This window comes from Notolepis coatsorum (genome assembly GCF_963971535.1).
Source record: "Notolepis coatsorum genome assembly, chromosome: 4".
Lineage (NCBI taxonomy): Eukaryota > Metazoa > Chordata > Actinopteri > Aulopiformes > Paralepididae > Notolepis > Notolepis coatsorum.
The window spans coordinates 149926657-149947792 of record NC_140168.1 but is presented as its reverse complement, the minus strand read 5'-3'; the positions used below and the strand labels follow the sequence as shown (position 1 = coordinate 149947792).

Genomic DNA, 21136 nt, shown 5'->3' with positions numbered 1-21136 from the left:
GAATGGAGTGTATACAAGAGATTAATTATACAGTACGATGTTATTATCTTTCTCTCTCATCTCCCTCTCTCTCTGTCTCTATCTCTCTCCGTCTATCTCCCTCTCTGTATACGTCTCTCTCTCTATCTGTCTCTCCTCCCACCCCTCTTTCTCTATCCCCCTCCCTATTTCTCCCTCTCTCTCTCTCTCTCTCTCTCTCTCTCTCTCTCTCTCTCTCTCTCTCTCTCTCTCTCTCTCTCTCTCTCTCTCTCTCTCTCTCTCTCTCTCTCTCTCTCTCTCTCTCTCTCTCTCTCTCTCTCTCTCTCTCTCTCTCCTCTCTCTCTCTCTCTCTCTCTCTCTCTCTCTCTCTCTCTTCTCTCTCCTCTCTCTCTCTCTCTCCTCTCTCTCTCTCTCTCTCTCTCTCTCTCTCTCTCTCTCTCTCTCTCTCTAGCTCTGATGTGTGTGGTCAAGCTGGACGGCGTACCCCAGCTGTGCAGAACCGATGAGATCGGGGAGCTGTGTGTGTGTTCCGAGGCTACAGGGTCGTCGTACTATGGCCTCTCTGGCATGACCAAGAACACCTTCGAGGTAAACATGACCAAGAACACCTTCGAGGTAAACATGACCAAGAACACCTTTGAGGTAAACATGACCAAGAACACCTTCGAGGTAAACATGACCAAGAACACCTTTGAGGTAAACATGACCAAGAACACCTTTGAGGTAAACATGACCAAGAACACCTTCGAGGTAAACATGACCAAGAACACCTTCGAGGTAAACATGACCAAGAACACCTTTGAGGTAAACATGACCAAGAACACCTTCGAGGTAAACATGACCAAGAACACCTTCGAGGTAAACACATGACCAAGAACACCTTCGAGGTAAAAACATGACCAAGAACACCTTCGAGGTAAACATGACCAAGAACACCTTCGAGGTAGGGCTGGGCGATATGGCCTCTAAATGATATCGCAATATTTTTTGGCCATATCACGATACACGATATATATCGAGCTGCTAGGGCTGGACTTCTGGACTTGAACTTTGTGTTGCACTGTATCCATGTCCCCAACCACTGCACTTTAACAGTCTTATTGTTGTCTCACTGTTCTGTCCCGTCTTGCACTTTACTTATAATTATTTATTTACTGTTGTATTGTTCTTAATTTGTGAAAAAAGCATGCACTGTAATATCAAATCACGTTCCATTTTGTACCTGTATAAAATGGCGAATAAAGTAATCTGAATATTTTGACATTTCCTCTAAAGCACTTAAAAATTCTTGATTTAACCCTTTGATGCATACAGTCACGCCAATATGATGATTATAATAAGTCCCTGCAACATATGTTTGCATTATTAAACCATGAAGATGCTTTAAAAAATAATTAAATGAAAATGTACTAAGAGTAGTCTACTGACACACTAATAAAACATTTATTAGTATTTATATATATCTAAGACAATTTATATATAAACTCTTGGGTGCCTAAGACTTTTGCACAGTACTGTGTTTTCTATCCACTTTAGCCAAACACACACACACACACATATATATATATTAGGGGTGTAACGGTACGCGAATACGTACTGTACCGCCTCAATGTGGTCCTCCGGTACAGTACGCGCTGTGCACCGAACGATTGCAACGGTACGGAACCTTTTTTTGCAGAACTTAAATCCCCCCGGCCCTAATATAACGTGCACAACTAACCGGATGTTGTTTGTTCATCCAACGCAGCGCGCAGCCACGCTGAGCGAGAGCTGTAATTCAGCATAGCATATTAGCCTTAGTATGGCGAGTGCAATACTAACTGGCCAGCCAGAGCTAGAAGATGCTCCCACAACATTCAAGTCTCCCGTTTGGGATCATTTCGGATTCCCAGTTAACCACAGTAATGGACAAAGACGGGTGGATCGCACTAAAGCTACGTGCCGGCTAGCCCCTTTTGTGACTGTGATGCACACTTGTGATGCAAGCCTTGCATCACAGTCACGAAAGGGGCTACGTACCGGCATTGTTCAACTTTATTGCGAACTTTATCACGCATTTGAAACGGCATCACCCGAATGTGAATATCACTGGTACATGGAAGAAGCAAACCCAGCTCCCTGTGGCATTCAAGCAGCATCTCGCTATTAATTCAGACCGGGCCAAAGCAATAACAAACGCCATAGGTGTTTTTATAGCAGCAGATCTGCAACCATACTCCGTTGTCGAGAACACAGGGTTTAAGCACATAGAGCAGGGGTGGCCAACCCGCGGCTCGCGAGCCGCATGCGGCTCTTTGCCCGTCAATGTGCGGCTCTTCCATCCAAAAAAAAAAAAAAATGTATGTCACTCATTCCATAAGGACGTAGAATAAACATTTACAATTTTTTTTTAAATGGTCCATTTGCATGTTCTTGGTATCTGAATCTAGGGACATATATGGATCAGTGTCAGAAATAGTGTGTCTGTTACTAGGCTTGAGTAAATTGTAATGAACCAAAGGAGAATATCAATTCTATAAAAAAAAATTCTTTGACTGTGAATAACACCATGCTCAAATTGACCAGACCTGAAAAATCTAAGCAAATGAATAAAGGGAAGATGATTAAACAGAAGGTTTTGTAGATACAGTACTGAATTCTGCCATCTTTTTTATAATGTAAATTTCTCCACCATTTTTCATCGTATTGCAACACTGTTTTTTGCAAGACGTTCACAGAAAGGTAGAAAAACTAACTGCGTTCTGTTTTATGGCAATAACGTTCAGGTTTGTGGGAGATCATCCCAAAAAATAAGAGAAATTAAAAAGTAAATCCAGAAGTCAGATGATTGACAGGGGCTGGTGTGAGCTGGGTAGGGTAGTTTTTCGAAATTTGAAAGCCCTGAGTCTCTTCCTTCAAAAGACTACACTCACTTTTGGCTGTGCCACTTCCTCCTGTCAATATGTGCCGGTTTCCGACTCAATGCCCTGAGATTTCTATAATCTTATATTTCACTAATAACAGTTAAAATAATTGGTAAACAAACATAATGCTGAAAATATACACTTTTACTGTATATCTCGGGCTTAAGAGGTTAACCCTGTGAGGCCCAAATTAAAAAGAAATTAGCAACTTCAGAGGCCAGAGGGTGGGACATATAAACACATTTACTATCAAATAGCATTGTGAGGCTGAACAACAGGACCAATGGACCTGTCTCAAAACCCTGCCCTCTTTTCTTGATCCTCCAATCACAGCTGTCGCTTACCTCTGACTTCCTCGTACAAGGAAGTCAGAGGTAAGCAACAGCTGTGATTGGAGGATCAAGAAAAGGGGCAGGGTTTGAGACAGGTCTATTGACTATACATGTGCTTAAAGGGGAACTATCTTATAAATGGCTTTTTTCAGTGTTTACCATTGTTTCTTAGCTATGTGGACTTATATTAATAGGATATATGTCTCTAATTCTCATATTGGCGAATTCTTCCAATTCTCCTCTCACAATATTCACCCTGAGTCATCTGAAAATGTGCATATCTGTGATGTCAGAGATTTCTCAGCTGCATAATAATGTGGCAGTTGATGTGGCAGTTGGCACCAGGCCACACAGTGGTTGGAGCCCAGCCTCAAAACGGCTTAAGATCTTGAGGTAGAAAAATGCGGTTTTTAGTACTTGATTAGAAATACAAAACAATGAATTTTTTTTGAAAAAAACCTAGGTGTTCCATAGACTCACAGGAATTGTGTAAAAGTGCCCAAATAGTGAAAGAAATAGTAAAATAGTTCCCCTTTAACATTTTTTAAATAAACATTATTTTTTTAAATGGCTAAAAGTGATTTTGTAATTTTGCAACCGTGGGTCTCACAGGGTACTTTTAACCCTGTGAGGCCCAAATAAAAAAGACATTAGCAACTTCAGAGGCCAGAGGGTGAGACCTATAAACACATGAAGGGTGCCGTGACTGAAAAAAAAGGTTGAGAAACGCTGGTATATGGTGTGGCTCTTTGTGGTACCACAGTAATTTTTTTGTGGCTCTTAGTCTCTGACTGGTTGGCCACCCCTGACATAGAGCATAGAGAATAATAGAGCCCCGCTACCTAGTTCCCTCTCGTCCGTATTTCAGCCAGCAAGTCATACCACCAGCTCTGTATAAACAAGCCCCTTTCGTGACTGTGATGCAAGCCCTGGCTGCCCCTGTATTCAAGCAGGGCTTACATCACAGTCATGAAATGGGGCTCTGTATAAACAAGCACACGCTACAGTTGTCCAAGGCATCTGCTATATAATAATCTTCAGATTTACTTTAAGTGTTATTAGTAGGTTACAGCAGTAAGCATTAGTTTGCTCAGTAAATTATGGCCAATTCGTTTTATATTGTTTAATACAGTTAAATAAATAGATAAATGAAAAGCTATGTATGTTCACGACATCTCATGTAGAACAAACCGCGATACACGAGTATACTCGATATATCGCCCAGCCCTACTTCGAGGTAAAAACATGACCAAGAACACCTTCGAGGTAAACATGACCAAGAACACCTTCGAGGTAAACTAGTGCTGTCAGGCGAATTTTTTTTTTTATCTAATTAATTACAGGATTTGTAATTAATTAATCTAATCACATTTTAATCGCATAACCATTTTAGGCCTGATATTCTATATTCTATAATCATATTTCAAATGGAATGTGTCCGGATGGCAGAATTCAGTACTGTATCTACAAAACCTTCTGTTTAATCATCTTCCATTTATTCATTTGCTTAGATTTTTCAGGTCTGGTAAATTTTAGCATGGTGTTATTCACAGTCAAAGATAAAAAAAAAAATGTATTGATATTCTCATTTGGTTCATTACAATTTACTCAAGCCTAGTAACAGACACAGTATTTCTGACACTGGGAATACATTCCCTGAGATCCATAGATAGAATCAGATACCAAGAACATGCAAATGGACCATATTAAAAAAAAGTCTGTAAATGTGTATTCTACGTTCTTATGGAATGAATGAGATTAAAAAATATTAAAGGGGACATGCATTATAAATGGCTTTTTTCTGTGTTTAGCATGGTTTTATAGTAATATAGGTTAGTATCAATGGGTCTGTGTCTCTAATTACCATATTGACTCATCAGTCTAGTCTCGAGTTCACGAGATCCTCCCTCCCTCTACTAAGCTGTTCTGATTTGACGGTTCTGCTGACGTTAATATAGCACTGATTTGCATGTTGACACTATGGTTGACAGCAACAGCAGAAACAGAGCGAGGCAGATAGCAGGCATTAAAGCGTTCCGTCTTGGGACGGATATCCGTCCATTTGATTTGGAGATTCCGTCATTTGATTCGGAGTCGTGACGGATTTTAACCTGAGCCAATCAGAGGCGTCAAATATCATTTTTCCCCCTACCGCGGCCGCACCAAACAGTCATTTGGCTCTGCGGCTCTGCAGATACCCCCTACTCCTTTAACCCGCCTCTGCTGTGCTCAGCACCAATGGGAAGCGGCCATTTTTCGTTTTGAGTTTCTGAAACTCCGCAATTGCTCTCTAGCTCTACTCGAGAGTAAAAACTCATCAACATGCGCCAACTTTTCCGAGACAGTAAGTTCATTTGACTTATTCTAGTCTAAAGAAACATATATATTACTATTGCTATTGATAAATCTAGTTAACGTGAATGCCACAAAACGAATGCCTTTTGTTAATCAGAACGTTATTTACGCGACAAGTTCAACCAGTGTGTTGTTGTTGGTGGTGGTGGTGGTGGTGGTGGTGTTGCGTGTGTGAGCTTGCGCCTCCGTGTATGATAAATGTGAATGTTGATAAATCTAGGTAACGTTAATGCCACAAAACTAATGCCTTTGTTAATCAGACCGTTATTTGTGTTATCAATTGTTTTTAAGCTCAATAAACGTCTTTCTACCATTTGTCCGGGAGATCTCTGGGTAACAGTACTGTATATTTGCATATCATATATGTCACAAATGTAACATTACTATCTATATACCTGTAGTATGTCATGTATGTCACTATGAATTGAAAATGGGGGACCCTGATGTAAACAAGACGAACGTCTTTCTCTGGTCTGCATCCCCTTAACAATTGTGTGTATTGAGCTGTACTGTATTGTACCCATTCTGCTATCTGTTAAATATTGATTGATTGTCATTAACAGATTGCAGAATGGGTACAATACAGTACAGCTCAATACACACAATTGTTAAGGGGATGCAGACCAGAGAGACTTTCGTCTTGTTTACATCAGGGTCCCCCATTTTCAATTCATCATAACATATATGACACACATGACATACAGATAGACAATACTGCTACATCTATACATTTATGACATACCAGATTTACAAATACAGTAGCCTATTGTTTGTGATACAAAAATAGTCTAAAAAGAGTATATACATTTGACGAAGAAACTGTACATTGGAGGTGGGATGGGGGGGTTGTAACTGTACATTGGATTATTGACAACCTTACTTGGTCCCAAGAAGAGGGTCTTGTGTATTAAATAAAGTTTTCATTCATTCATTCACTCTGGATCTTGTAAATCCAGTAGCAATACACACAATTGTTAAGGGGATGCAGGCCAGAGAAAGGCGTTTGTCTTGTTTACATCATCAGGGTCCCCCATTTTCAATTCATAGTGACACTTATGACATACACATCATACATGACATCATGACATTTATGACATTTATGACATGCATGCCTTACAGGTATATAGTAATAGTACTGTTACATTTGTCACATATACGATATGCAAATATACAGTACTGTTACCCAGAGATCCTAACAGTAAATATATACATATGATGAGGAGGAGACTGTACATTAGGAGGGGGTGGGTGGTAAAAAAGATATACAAACGGTGGGGAGGAGACTGTCCATTGTTGTTGTACCATAATTGTGAAACATGTTTAGTCCCTTGTTTGTATGATTACAAGCCGTTTAGTTCATGGTTCAAAGTAATGGGAAAAGGGTGCTATCTCGCCATCAATCAGAAGCTAGCCACAAGACTTGCATTCACGCTCTCCAGCACACAGCCTCCCTGCCTGGCACAACAACCACAACAGTAGGGTCTATAGTCACAGTCAGGACAGTAGGCTCTACAAGTAGGCTCCCTTAAAACGCTAACGCTATTTAAAAAAAAAAAAAAAATACAGTGGAGGTTAAAATAAGAATATGACTTGGCCAGAAAAAAAGTTCAGTCAGGAGATTTTTTTTTGCTTTAATCCCTGAGATAGTGTAACCCGACACTTCCTCAAACAGAGCGAGGCAGACAGCAGAAACAGAGCGAGGCAGACAACGAGCAAGAGAGAGAGGGAGAGAGAGAGAGAGAGAGAGAGAGAGGAGCTTCTGTCGGGGAAACAAACCGTGCGCGAGGAAGCAGCAGTAGCACATACTCATTTACACACAACCTGGGCTGGACCTCATGCGGGGAAGCAGCAGTAGCACATACTCATTTACACACAACCTGGGCTGGACCTCATGCGGGGAAGCAGCAGTAGCACATACTCATTTACACACAACCTGAGCTGGACCTCATGCGGGGAAGCAGCAGTAGCACATACTCATTTACACACAACCTGGGCTGGACCTCATGCGGGGAAGCAGCAGTAGCACATACTCATTTACACACAACCTGGGCTGGACCTCATGCGGGGAAGCAGCAGTAGCACATACTCATTTACACACAACCTGAGCTGGACCTCATGCGGGGAAGCAGCAGTAGCACATACTCATTTACACACAACCTGGGCTGGACCTCATGCGGGGAAGCGGCAGTAGCACATACTCATTTACACACAACCTGGGCTGGACCTCGCGCGGGGAAGCAGCAGTAGCACATACTCATTTACACACAACCTGAGCTGGACCTCATGCGGGGAAGCAGCAGTAGCACATACTCATTTACACACAAACTGGGCTGGACCTCATGCGGGGAAGCAGCAGTAGCACATACTCATTTACACACAACCTGAGCTGGACCTCATGCGGGGAAGCAGCAGTAGCACATACTCATTTACACACAACCTGAGCTGGACCTTGTGCGGGGAAGCAGCAGTAGCACATACTCATTTACACACAACCTGGGCTAGACCTCGCGCGGGGAAGCAGCAGTAGCACATACTCATTTACACACAACCTGGACCTCGTGGGGAAGCAGCAGTAGCACATACTCATTTACACACAACCTGGACTGGACCTCGCGCGGGGAAGCAGCAGTAGCACATACTCATTTACACACAACCTGGACCTCACGGGGAAGCAGCAGTAGCACATACTCATTTAAACACAACCTGGACCTCGCGGGGAAGCAGCAGTAGCACATACTCATTTAAACACAACCTGGACCTCGTGGGGAAGCAGCAGTAGCACATACTCATTTACACACAACCTGGACCTCGCGGGGAAGCAGCAGTAGCACATACTCATTTACACAGTGCTTATGGGCGGAGCCAGGCCAACACAGCCTGAAATCCAAAGTGAGAAAAATTTGGCTTTTGAGTACTTGATTAGAAATATAAAACAATGAATTTTTTTTAATAAAAGCTTACAGATGTGTTCTATAGACTCACAGGAATTGTGTAAAGTTGCCCAAATAGTGCTAGGAATAGCAATGCATGTCCCCTTAAAAAAATAAATAAAAATGTCATACATTTCTTGTAAATTTTCATAACGCGATAATTTGCTGTGTAATTAATTAATTTAATTAACGCGATAAACTGACAGCCCTAAGGTAAACACATGACCAAGAACACCTTCGAGGTAAACATGACCAAGAACACCTTCGAGGTAAACATGACCAAGAACACCTTCGAGGTAAACATGACCAAGAACACCTTCGAGGTAAACATGACCAAGAACATGCATCTCCTTTTAATACCTTTCTTAGCTTTAACAAAATAAAAAATAAAAATTCTAAATGTGACCTATTCATCTTCCTTATTCCTTTCATCTGGTTGATATCTAATCCCCCCCCCCTCGTCCCCACAGGTGTTCCCCATGACTAGCAGCGGGGCCCCCATCAGTGAGTACCCCTTCACCAGGACGAGCCTGCTGGGCTTTGTGGGGCCCGGGGGCCTGGCCTTCATCGCTGGCAAGATGGACGGCCTGATGGTGGTGGGGGCACGCAGGCACAACGCCGACGACATTGTGGCCACGGCCCTGGCTGTGGAGCCCATGAAGTTCGTCTACAGGGGCAGGTGGGCTGGAGCAGCCGGGATTAGCCTCACGTTGCTGCTGTCTTTAATCTAATCTAATCTAGATGTCGCTGCTGTCTTTAATCTAATCTTTAATCTAATCTAGACGTCGCTGCTGTCTTTAATCTAATCTTTAATCTAATCTAGACGTCGCTGCTGTCTTTAATCTAATCTTTAATCTAATCTAGACGTCGCTGCTGTCTTTAATCTAATCTAGACGTCGCTGCTGTCTTTAATCTAATCTTTAATCTAATCTAGACGTCGCTGCTGTCTTTAATCTAATCTAGACGTCGCTGCTGTCTTTAATCTAATCTAGACGTCGCTGCTGTCTTTGAATCTAATCTAGACGTCGCTGCTGTCTTTAATCTAATCTAGATGTCGCTGCTGTCTTTAATCTAATCTTTAATCTAATCTAATCGTCGCTGCTGTCTTTAATCTAATCTTTAATCTAATCTAGACGTCGCTGCTGTCTTTAATCTAATCTAGACGTCGCTGCTGTCTTTAATCTAATCTAATCGTCGCTGCTGTCTTTAATCTAATCTTTAATCTAATCTAGACGTCGCTGCTGTCTTTAATCTAATCTAGATGTCGCTGCTGTCTTTAATCTAATCTTTAATCTAATCGTCGCTGCTGTCTTTAATCTAATCTAGACGTCACTGCTGTCTTTAATCTTTAATCTAATCTAGACGTCACTGCTGTCTTTAATCTAATCTCTAATCTAATCTCTAATCTAATCGTCGCTGCTGTCTTGAATCTAATCTTTAATCTAATCTAGACATCGCTGCTGTCTTTAATCTAATCTTTAATCTAATCTAGATGTCGCTGCTGTCTTTAATCTAATATTTAATCTAATCTAGAAGATGCTGCTGTCTTTAATCTAATCTAGATGTCGCTGCTGTCTTTAATCTTTAATCTAATCTAGAGGTCGCTGCTGTCTTTAATCTTTAATCTAATCTAGACGTCGCTGCTGTCTTTAATCTAAACTTTTATCTAATCTAGACGTCGCTGCTGTCTTTAATCTACTCTTTAATCTAATCTAGATGTCGCTAGATGTCGCTGCTGTCTTTAATCTAATCTAGATGTCGCTGCTGTCTTTAATATAATCTAGACGTCGCTGCTGTCTTTAATCTAATCTTTAATCTAATCTAGAGGTCACTGCTGTCTTTAATCTAATCTAGATGTCGCTGCTGTCTTTAATCTAATCTTTAATCTAATCTAGAGGTCGCTGCTGTTTTTAATCTAATCTAGACGTCGCTCCGGTCTTTAATCTAAACTTTTATCTAATCTAGACGTCGCTGTTATCTTTAATCTACTCTTTAATCTAATCTAGATGTCGCTGCGGTCTTTAATCTAATCTTTAATCTAATCTGGACAAGGCTGTGTGGAAAGACCAGGAGAACCGCACTCTGACTCCCATGTTACAACTGCTATGAATTAGAGTTTGTGTGTGTGTGTGTGTGTGTGTGTGTGTGTGTGTGTGTGTGTGTGTGTGTGTGTGTGTGTGTGTGTGTGTGTGTGTGTGTGTGTGTGTGTGTGTGTGTGTGTGTGTGTGTGTGTGTGTGTGTGTGTGTGTGTGTGTGTGTGTGTGTGTGTGTGTGTGTGTGTGTGTGTGTGTGTGTGTGTGTGTGTGTGTGTGTGTGTGTGTGCACTCCAGGATAGCGGTGTTCTCCATCACAGTGCTACATGATGAGAGGATGGTGGTGGTGGCAGAACAGAGGCCTGACTCCACAGAAGAGGACAGCTTCCAGTGGATGAGCAGGGTACTGCAGGTACACGCACAGAAAGGAAACCCAGGAATATTATAGTTTTACTCCCAGTGGATTAGCAGAGTACTGCAGGTACACACAGAAAGGAAACCCAGGATTATTATAGTTTTACTCCCAGTGGATGAGCAGAGTACTGCAGGTACACACACCGAAAGGAAACCCAGGATTATTATAGTTTTACTCCCAGTGGATGAGCAGAGTACTGCAGGTACACACACAGAAAGGAAACCCAGGATTTTTTTTTTTTTTTTTATTATTGCAAAACAAAATTATTAAAAGTCAGTACTCAACACACAATGCATAATGAAACTAACAATTAAGATGGCTAAAATGACATGCAAGCACAGAAACAGAAAGCAAAAAAATATATAATAATATTTTACCGTATACAGTGTATATCCAACAAAATTACCAATTATACCAATGTATTATACCCCTAATACCTATTATCTAAAACCCTACACACATATGCTCCAGCTCGAACCCCCCCCTCCCGGACCCCTCCTTGGATAGTACCTCCATTATCCCTCGCTCCTAACCAGACACTACCATTATAAGCTAGCTTTTATTCTCTCCACCACTTCTAACCACATTGACATTTTGGATTCATTGAGACCCAGAATTCTTGCTGTAGATATTTCTTGATAAATCACATCGAGATATGTAAGAAACCAAACTTTCCGGCACATTTTTTCCGGTTGAAACCAGCGTGATGCGATCAGCTTTTTAGCTACTGTGATACCCGATAAAACCAATCTCTTTAGCTGTGGATGTACTGCAAACTCAAAAACATCATTCAATAGTAATACAGAGGGGTGTACTGGTATATTCCAAGATACGAGTTTTGATAATTGTTGGGTCATTGTTGTTCAACTGGTATGTCTAATGGAACACCGTGAGACTTCAAACATAGCCGTAACTGTATGTAAAAAAGCCATGTGGACTCGGTGAGATTACATTTTGTGCATATTTCTCCATAACTACAAAAACCCTGGTTGTTAAAGACATCCCCTAATGAGTGTATGCCTTGCTCTTCCCATATAGGGAATCTTATAGGACGTTTTTCAATTAAGAGTGCATTGTTATTGAATAAGGGAGTGTGATTGTGCCATTTTTGTGGGTTAGGATATTTTTTTTTTGTTTCACGCCATATCCGGATCGCATGGGAAATTATGGGGCCAAATTTCCGCTCACAGTGCTTGATTGGTAGTTTAGTGTATGCTATGTCCTTCAGTCTATGTGGGGCTACTATGTTTTCTTCCAATTTTCTCCAGGATACTAATGCTTGGGGATCAAACCATGTTGTCAATGGTCTTAATGTGTACGCCTTAAAATATTGGTGGATCTTTTTATACGTGGTGGTTTATTATTCCAAATAAATTTGTATGTGGAGGAGTGTAATCTTTTCCAGTAACCCTCTGGAGGGGGTAACGGTAGCATTGAACTGACGAAGTTGATTCTAGGTAGTACATCCATCTTAACTATTGATACCCTTGCCTGTACTGAGTTTTTAAGTTTTGCCCATCTGTCAAGGTCGTCTTTGATTTTGTTTTGTATTTTTGTGTAATTGTGCTTCACCGTTTGTCTTATGGTGGGGAATATTTCCACTCCCAAGCATCTAAAATGTTTTACCATAGGTATCTCACCTGGGAGGGTTATATCTTTTTTTGCAGGGGTGTTAAGTGGAAGGAAAGCCGACTTCGGCCAATTTATTTTAAATCCCGATAAATCACCAAAGTTCTCAATCAACTTGAGTAGATGAGGCAATGTGGTGTTGGGGCTTTGCATGAACAATATTACGTCGTCCGCATATAAACTAATTTTATATTGTGTGCCCTTGATTACGATTGGTTCTATGGATTGGGATTGTCTTATATATTGTGCTAAAGGCTCTAATGATAGATCGAATAGTCCGGGACTAAGAGGGCAACCCTGTCTGGCTGAGCGTGATACCGGAAAGATTTTGGAGATGAATGTACCTGTTGTAATCATGGCCGATGGGTCTTTGTATAATACTTTAATCATATCAATGAATCCTTTTCCTAACCCCATCCTTTCTAATACTGCCCATAGATACGACCATTCCAGCCTGTCAAAGGCTTTCATAGCATCCAGGGACAGCATTGCCTTAGGTATGGTGTCGTCCTTGTCTGCATCTAGTACGTGCAGTATTCGTCTTATGTTATCAGTGATCAGGCGACCTCTTATGAAGCCAGTTTGGTCCGGATGAACTAAAGACGTCATATGCTTTTGTAATCTGATGGCTAATACCTTAGAGTACAGTTTGACATCGGTTCCGAGGAGGCTTAAGGGTCTGTAACTACCGCACTGGGTGGGGTCTTTGTCTTTTTTGAGAAGGACTGATATAAGTGCAATATTGTCGTTTTTATGGAAGTTCCCTTCCTTGACTGAGTATAAGATCATATTTAGTAATAAGGGTCCAATTATGTCCCAACAAGAAAGGTACATTTCTGATGGGATACCGTCTCTTCCAGGAGCCTTACCACTTTGCATTTCGGATATGGCCTTCTTGAGTTCCTCTAGTGTGATCGGTGTTTCTAACTGTTTAGCGTCATCCTCTGAAAGTTTAGGGAGAATAATTTGATTAAGATATGTGTCCATTTTGTTTTGATCGAAGGTCGTTTCTGATTTATATAAGTCGGAGTAGAATTCTTTGAATGTATCGTTTATTATTTTGGGATCCGTTTCAAGTACTTGTTGTGCTTTAATGGTAGTTATATCTGCACATTTTGCATTAATTCTTAATCGCATGGCTAATAGGTGACTAGGTTTAGAACCTTGGGAGTACTGCTGTTGTCTTGTGCTGCGTATTTGTATTTCCGATTGTTGTCTGTATAATGGCATTGATCTTTATTTTTAGTACGTTAACTTGATTTTCTAGTCTAGTTGAGTTGTTGTATTTTAAAGAATTAAATAACGTTGAGTAAAGCGTTTCCAGTTCAGACAGTTTTGTGCATTGATTCTTGCGCATTTTGGAGGAAAAGCTATCAGTGAAATCCTTGATCATTCCCTTTACCGACATCCATATTATTCTGGGGTCTTGCACCGAGTTTGCATTCTCCCGTAGGAATACTATAAGAGCTTCTTTGAGTTGTGTAATGAATTCCTTGTTATTAAGCAGCATCGAATTAAAACGCCATCTTGGGGCTCGGGAAGATAGTATACCAAATGTTCCTTTTAGGAGTAAATAACAGTGATCTGATAGTGCATTGGGTATCATTTCCACTTCATATTTATCAAATGGTCTCGGGATGCAAAGACATAATCTATTCTGGGTAATGTGTTATGTCTGGTCGATCGACAAGAGTACTTTCGGGTCGTGGGATTAAGTGAACGCCATAAGTCATTTACACCTGTAATCTTCGACCAATCCTTTAATGCTTTAGATGAATTCTTTTGTTCGCTGGAAAAGGCGAGGTAAGATTTGTCCATCCTTGGATTCCAAATGGCATTAAAATCTGCACCTATTATAAATGAGTAATCGGGAAGGTTTAACATTGCATTGGTTAGTGTTACAAAGGGTCAGATTAAACCGAATATATATATTTATTGCCTGAGATCCCATGTATAATATTTGTATATCGTTTGATATCCCTTGTGTATTCTTTGTACATATACACTGAATATCCCTTTAGTCTACAGGACAGACCATAATATTCGTTCTCCTATTGGAAGCGATCCCCTAGGCGCCAGTGACTTACCCCTAGAGCTGACTTGAAAGCTACCGACACGAACATGTCCCAACTAGCCCCGGTTCCGCGTAGGAATACGGCTACCGAAATACGAATGGTACTATTTGTTCACCGTGCACATAAATAGGGCGCAAGAAATGTAGAACTCCTCTTAGTCCCTTGTCCCGTTCAGTCTCGTTCAGTTCCAGTTATCCAAGTGACGTCTCTCCCCACTACGCAACGTGGGCAGAGTAGGGCTCGCATCGCCCCAAGATAGAGTCTCGTGTTATCCTAATACGTTTGTTTAACGTATCGTTCGCTATTTATTAGTAAACCTTCATTACGAGTCAAAGACCACGTGAAGTGGGTAATTGTGCGTCTACATAGAGCATTTATTGCCGCGTACTAATAGGATAGTAACGTCAAGTTCAACCGTGCACTACCGCGCACCGGAGGATACCTACACCGGACCAGCAGAGCCACTTTCCGGCAAGGATTATTATTCTTCATTGCTTTGACCAAGCTGCTGGAGCAGAGAACCGCCTACCCCACTGCTACTGTGGGATCTACACCTGCCCGTGAGACCATCACTCGAGCCCGTCTCTGTCGTACCAGAGGCTCCACGGCTTTCACCTACGCGGCGCGCACCCTGGGACCAGGCTGCCTTTCCCCGCTGCTCCAGGGAGTCAGATCGCCTCCGTGGACCATTGACTTTCATAGAGCATTGCCTCCCCCTGCTGGCTTACAACCGGTAGTACACCCCCATCCCAGAGTACCAGAGATAATTCTTAATATGCACATTCGATTTGCCTTATAAGCGCATTCAAATGATAAATGTAATAACCTTTTGATGTAATAAATATTCTAAACAAGTATTTGAGTGGACACCGTTTCATTGTGGAAGTGTTGTCATCTAATATACCTTTGTACGGTATTGGCCAGTAATGTACATAGACGGTAGTAGTTTAATGATACTAATACTTGATTAATACAGTCAGGGAATTGTACCCCTCAGTTACAGTTAGTGTAGTGAAGAAACCCTCTTCGTACAAATTTGGGGCATATACCGCTGCCAACGCTATTTTCCTGTTATTGTGTACAATCCTAGCTATAGTTATACGCCCATCTGCATCCGACCATACTCCCTTTAATTCAATATTTAACTTACGTCTAACGACTATGGCTACACCTCGAGTTCTCGTACCAAAAGAAGAGTGACTAATATTATGATATGTGTTATCCGCTAACGTATCTATGTCTTCCTCTAAAATGTGCGTTTCGCTTAGTAGAGCCACGTCCACATGTTCTTTTTTCATCAGTGTGAGCACGCTTTTGCGTTTGTGTTGTTTATTTATCCCACCAGTGTTCCATATCATTATATTCAAACTAGCCATAATCTATACATGTTTTTGTGTAGTTTTTGGTAATGCTTCTGGAGTGCGAAGCTACAATAGATGTACATCCAATTATTGAGGTCCCGTTGAGAGCCGAGCTTAAAAACATATATATATACAAATAAAAATCCCCTTTTTTCCCCTCTCCCAGAGAGTCGTACAGGCCTGTGTTCCATAAACACATCATCCGCGTATGACTCCCTCCCTTAGGCCACCGGATTGCCCAAACTGAGCTTTGTAATCCTAATCTTCCTATGCTAATTGCCATAGGATCTAACATTTTCATTCTAATTCAATAGAATGTCGCTTTTGGTCTTGCGCCTTCCCTTACTGTAATGAATTATTATGAAAAATGAAAAATGAAAAAAAAGAATAATACACTTTCATCGATATATTCATTTGAACCTTCTACTAACTTATGTAGGAAACATCAGAAAAAGGAAAAGATTGTAGAGAAACACTAACACCTTAATATGAAGAACAATGGGAAAGAACAATGTAAGATAAAAAAGAAAAAAAGGAGTGAGAGCTAAAATAAAACTCAACGTGGAGAAACCACTAGAACAGAATTGAATAAATAGATAAAAGAGAAAAACAGAGACTTTTAGAGCTACAATGTGCCAGTCTCTACATCAGTGGAGTGATTATTTATATTATTAGAATAACCTTGTTGTGCTCATACGTTTAGGTGTGGTTGATTTTTTTTTTAAAGCCTTATTAAGGCCTGAAACTTCAGTCAATTGATCATATGCTTATGTTTATACACACCGGATGTTAATGTTAGAGTTGCAGGCCTTAGTTGTAATGGTGCATTATATTCTAGAAGGTTGTAGAATACACTAGTATATACTAACAGACTGCTGTTATGTTCCAGAATGATCTTCCTACCCAGGGTTCATGACTACTAGTATTTTCGGGATATTTCTTAGTGACCCAGAGCAGTCGAGCGATGAGCCCAGAATATTCCAGATTGTTCTTAGTGTCAATGATATATTCTTGTTTCCACGGAGACCAGAAGTCTGTAAATATTATGCATTACGAACCATATTATACACATTGTGCCTTGGTGTAGCCGGCATGCATATCATCTGCTACTTTTGTTGAGCCCGGATAAAGTCATTCTAATACTGAGATACACAGAGAAAGAGAGAGATGAGAAGGCTTATCTGTTGTTAGTAGAGCTGCCGCGATTACCGCATTACCGCAGTATCGCTGTTACATCACGGCCACCGCAGAGTAGGCTGAATACCGCGTCACCGCTGTTTTTATAATAATAATAATAAATTACCCTCCTCTCGTTGGGCTTGCGGCTCTGCAGATATACCCTACTCCTCTATCGAGGTTCCAAGCGACCCTATTGGGTACCAGAAAAGTCACGTGAAACATTGCAGACCGCTGATTGGTCAGAAGAGAGACGCGTCACACGTTGTAGCGTCATGCAGTGTGTTGCCACCAATCGGCAAGCGCGTATTAGGTTTTTACTTCCTGAATGTCAGCTCATCACAACACGGCTAATAACGTTAGCTTTAACTCTCCGCCGGAGTGGACTACCATCGCTCCTCAGGAGTACTAAACGAGACATAATGATTTTACTGTCTGCAACGAATGTTATAATAAAAGCCCTTCGTTCTATACACTTGTCTGATTGAAAACTTTATTAACAGACCGCAGAATGGGACAACTCAGCACGCTCTGAGCAAAGAAAGGAACTGAGATATGAATAGAGTATTGCTTGCCTTGCTATGGTCCGGTAAATACGCTGATGTTATTGAACGTATAACTATATAATGTTAATGCCACAAAACGAATGCCTTTATTATAAAGTAGTAACTTTATAGTAATAATAATAAGAAAGGGTCGGGGGGGTTAGGGGTAACCACCCCTGCCCGCGACACCGAGTGAACTGCGCACGACCAGAGGGGAAACTTCGAATCCGTGTTTCACTTTCAATAACTAATGCGTGCTTGCCGAATCCCAAACAATATTCATGCTGCAAAGTCATCCTCTAAAGATAGACATTTAGACTAGAGGCAGGCTATATGCTATAAAGAGTAGACTACTACTAAAAAAAAAAATGCATTCAAACTTTTTTTTTAAATTTTTTGTGTGCGTGCGGTAATAACCGCGGCGGTAGGAAATATTTTGCAAATGTGTGCGGTAAGGAAAACATCAATACCGCGGCAGCTCTAGTTGTTAGACAGTGTTTCGTTCTGCCCTGGGGGTTCTGCTCCATGTAGATTCCAGTATTCCTCTGCGTCTTTAGGCGTGCGTAATCCTACCCTACGGCCGTCTCTACCCACGATCGATAATAGTGCCGGATATACTAGCCTTGGTTTGAGGCCACATTTGAACAATTTCTGCATCACCTCCTTGTAGGGGAAACGCTGAGCGATGGCCTCTTTGCAAAGATCCTCGTAGATAAATATTGAATTTTCACCATGTTTCAGCTTTCCCCTTTGGTTGCGAGCAATTCTGATGATGTCATCTCTTATTGCCGTCTTGCGCAGAGTAACAATGATGACTCTTGGACCGTTGCCTCTTTGATCCCGAGTACCGATTCTGTAACCTTGGTCCACTATCAGCTCTGTGGTAGAATGTTGTTACCCAAAATCTCTGATAACACTGTTGGAAACTTGTCGTCTGTGCAATTGACTGATTCATCAAGTCCTACAATGCGGATGTTATTTCGCCTGTAGTAACGTTGGATTTCGAGTAGCCTCTCCATCGCTTCATCTTTAACTTCTTGTATTTTTATCCGACATGCCTCTTCCACCTTTTTTATCTCCTCCGTTACCTCTGTCAAACCATCGTTGATGATCTTCTCGTTCTCTTTGACTGCCCGTGTAATTTCTGTCACCGTATTCTCCACTGTCGTGATTCGCACGGACTGTACAGCGACCGCTTTCATAACTTCTTCTAGTTTAGCATCGATGTGTTCGAATTTAGTATCGATGTGTGCAACGTGTAATTTGAAAGCTACCATCTGTTCCTTAATCAGATCCTTGATCAGGCTAGTCAGGGAGTTGAAATCGGGTTGTGTAATTACACTGCCAGTGCCAGTTGATATTGTAGGTGTAGTGATGGGGCCGACGGGTTTGTTGGCTATTATCTTCTCAATATCCTCTGCTTTGTCCTTCACGCTACTTTTTCCTGTCGTTCCCGTTGTGTTGTCCTCTATTGTCTCCCTTTCGGAGCCAGTCGCCGATGGACCCGGTATATTCTCCGTTATATTCCCATCGGGGGTTGTCAACAGCGGATCTGCCGGCGCGTCGCCTGTTGTTTTCTTGGATCGTGTATCAATCGTCGCCGTTGGATTCGCTGCTTCGTGTTTCTTTCTACTCTTTTTCTCTTCCTTACCCCCCATGTTGAGTCTTTATGTCTTTTGATATAGTTAGTAGGAGTTCCTATCAATACATACGATGTGGTCTAATCTCTTTGGTATTTGTTAAAATAATGTTTTTGAAGAAATTAACGGTGACGGGAGCGGAGCTGTTACCAAATGCGTGTGCTACATATCGTAGCTAAACCGGAAACCCAGGATTATTATAGTTTTACTCCGAGTCATTTCTGTATGGGTTACATTCACTTTGAGGGAAACTACAAATAAAAACGGTCTTCTGTCCTCGTCTTCCAGGCGATAGACGGCATCCACCAGGTGGGGGTGTACTGCCTTGCCCTGGTGCCCTCCAACACGCTGCCCAAGACCCCCCTGGGAGGCATCCACCTGTCGGAGACCAAGCAGCAGTTCCTGGAGGGGGCGCTACACCCCTGCAACGTCCTCATGTGCCCCCACACCTGTGTCACCAACCTGCCCAAGCCGCGGCAGAAACAGCCCGGTAGGACATCCATCCATCCATCCATCATCCATCTATCCATCTATCTATTCATCCATCCATCTATCTATTCATCCATCTATCCATCCATCTATTCATCCATCTATTCATCCATCTATCTATCCATCTATTAATGCCTCCATCCATAATTTCAACATTTTCCAACATGGAGTTGTTAATCTACTTGCCCATTAAAAGCCAATTGAAAAGGCTCCTCTTCCTCCTCTTCCTCTCACTATCTGTTTCTCTCTCACTCTCTGTCTCTCTTTCTCTCATCCATATATTCATCCAGCTATAAATTGTGCCCCTTCCTCTCTCCCTCGTCCTCCTCTTCCTCTCTGTCTCTTCCTCCTCTTCCTCTTTCCTCTTCCTCCTCTTCCTCTCTCATCTTCCTCTCTGCCTCTTCCTCCTCTTCCTTTCTGCCTCTCTGCCTCTTCCTCCTCTTCCTATCTTCCTCTCTTCCTCCTCTTCCTCTCTCCAGAGATCGGACCGGCCTCAGTGATGGTGGGTAACCTTGTGTCAGGGAAGAGGATCGCCCAGGCCAGCGGCAGGGATCTGGGACAGATCGAAGACAATGATCAGGCAAGGACTGTGTGTGTGTGTGTGTGCGTGTGCGTGTGCGTGGCCAGGTTTTCATCATTACACTATTATATATCTACTAGGGCAGTGGTTCCCAACCTTTTTCCCCCCAGGGACCCCCAAACATCTCTGATGAAATTCGCGGACCCCCTCCTAATAAGATACCATAAAATCCTTTTTTTTTCTTTTCATTTTAATAACAAACTGCTTATACACAGGCATATGCATCACAATTAGACCCACTATGCTTCTTTGACTTGTGCCATCAATCAACAAATCTCATCTTGCACCATATGCATTTCAAAATGTTTGGCCAATATTCAAATGCTGTATTCATCCTCTCAAATCAGGCCCTAATGGTGAACGGTTTGCATTTATGGAACAAATCAATGCAACAAATTAAACTAAATATGAGACAGGAAATTCCAATCTGTAGCAGAGAGAATCTGTCCTAGCTGGGTTTAATACCTTTTTTTTGTCATTTTAATAACAAACTGCTTATACACAGGCATATGCATCACAATTAGACCCACTATGCTTCTTTAACTTGTGCCTTCAATCAACAAATCTCATCTTGCACCATATGCATTTCAAAATGTTTGGCCAATATTCAAATCCTGTATTCATCCTCTCAAATCAGTCCCTAATGGTGAACGGTTTGCATTTATGGAACAAATCAATGCAACAAATTAAACTA

General features: G+C 41.6%; 1 protein-coding gene across 1 annotated transcript in view; it reads left to right on the top strand.

Annotated features, from left to right (window-relative positions):
* The window catches only part of dip2ca (disco-interacting protein 2 homolog Ca), an 837941-nt gene that overhangs the window by 698572 nt on the left and 118233 nt on the right, over positions 1-21136 (top strand). The window contains exons 17-21 of the mRNA XM_084312140.1: positions 431-567; positions 8970-9178; positions 10830-10944; positions 19662-19863; positions 20342-20442. Of these exons, the coding sequence (XP_084168266.1) occupies positions 431-567; positions 8970-9178; positions 10830-10944; positions 19662-19863; positions 20342-20442 (764 nt within the window). The remainder of the gene's footprint in view (positions 1-430; positions 568-8969; positions 9179-10829; positions 10945-19661; positions 19864-20341; positions 20443-21136) is intronic.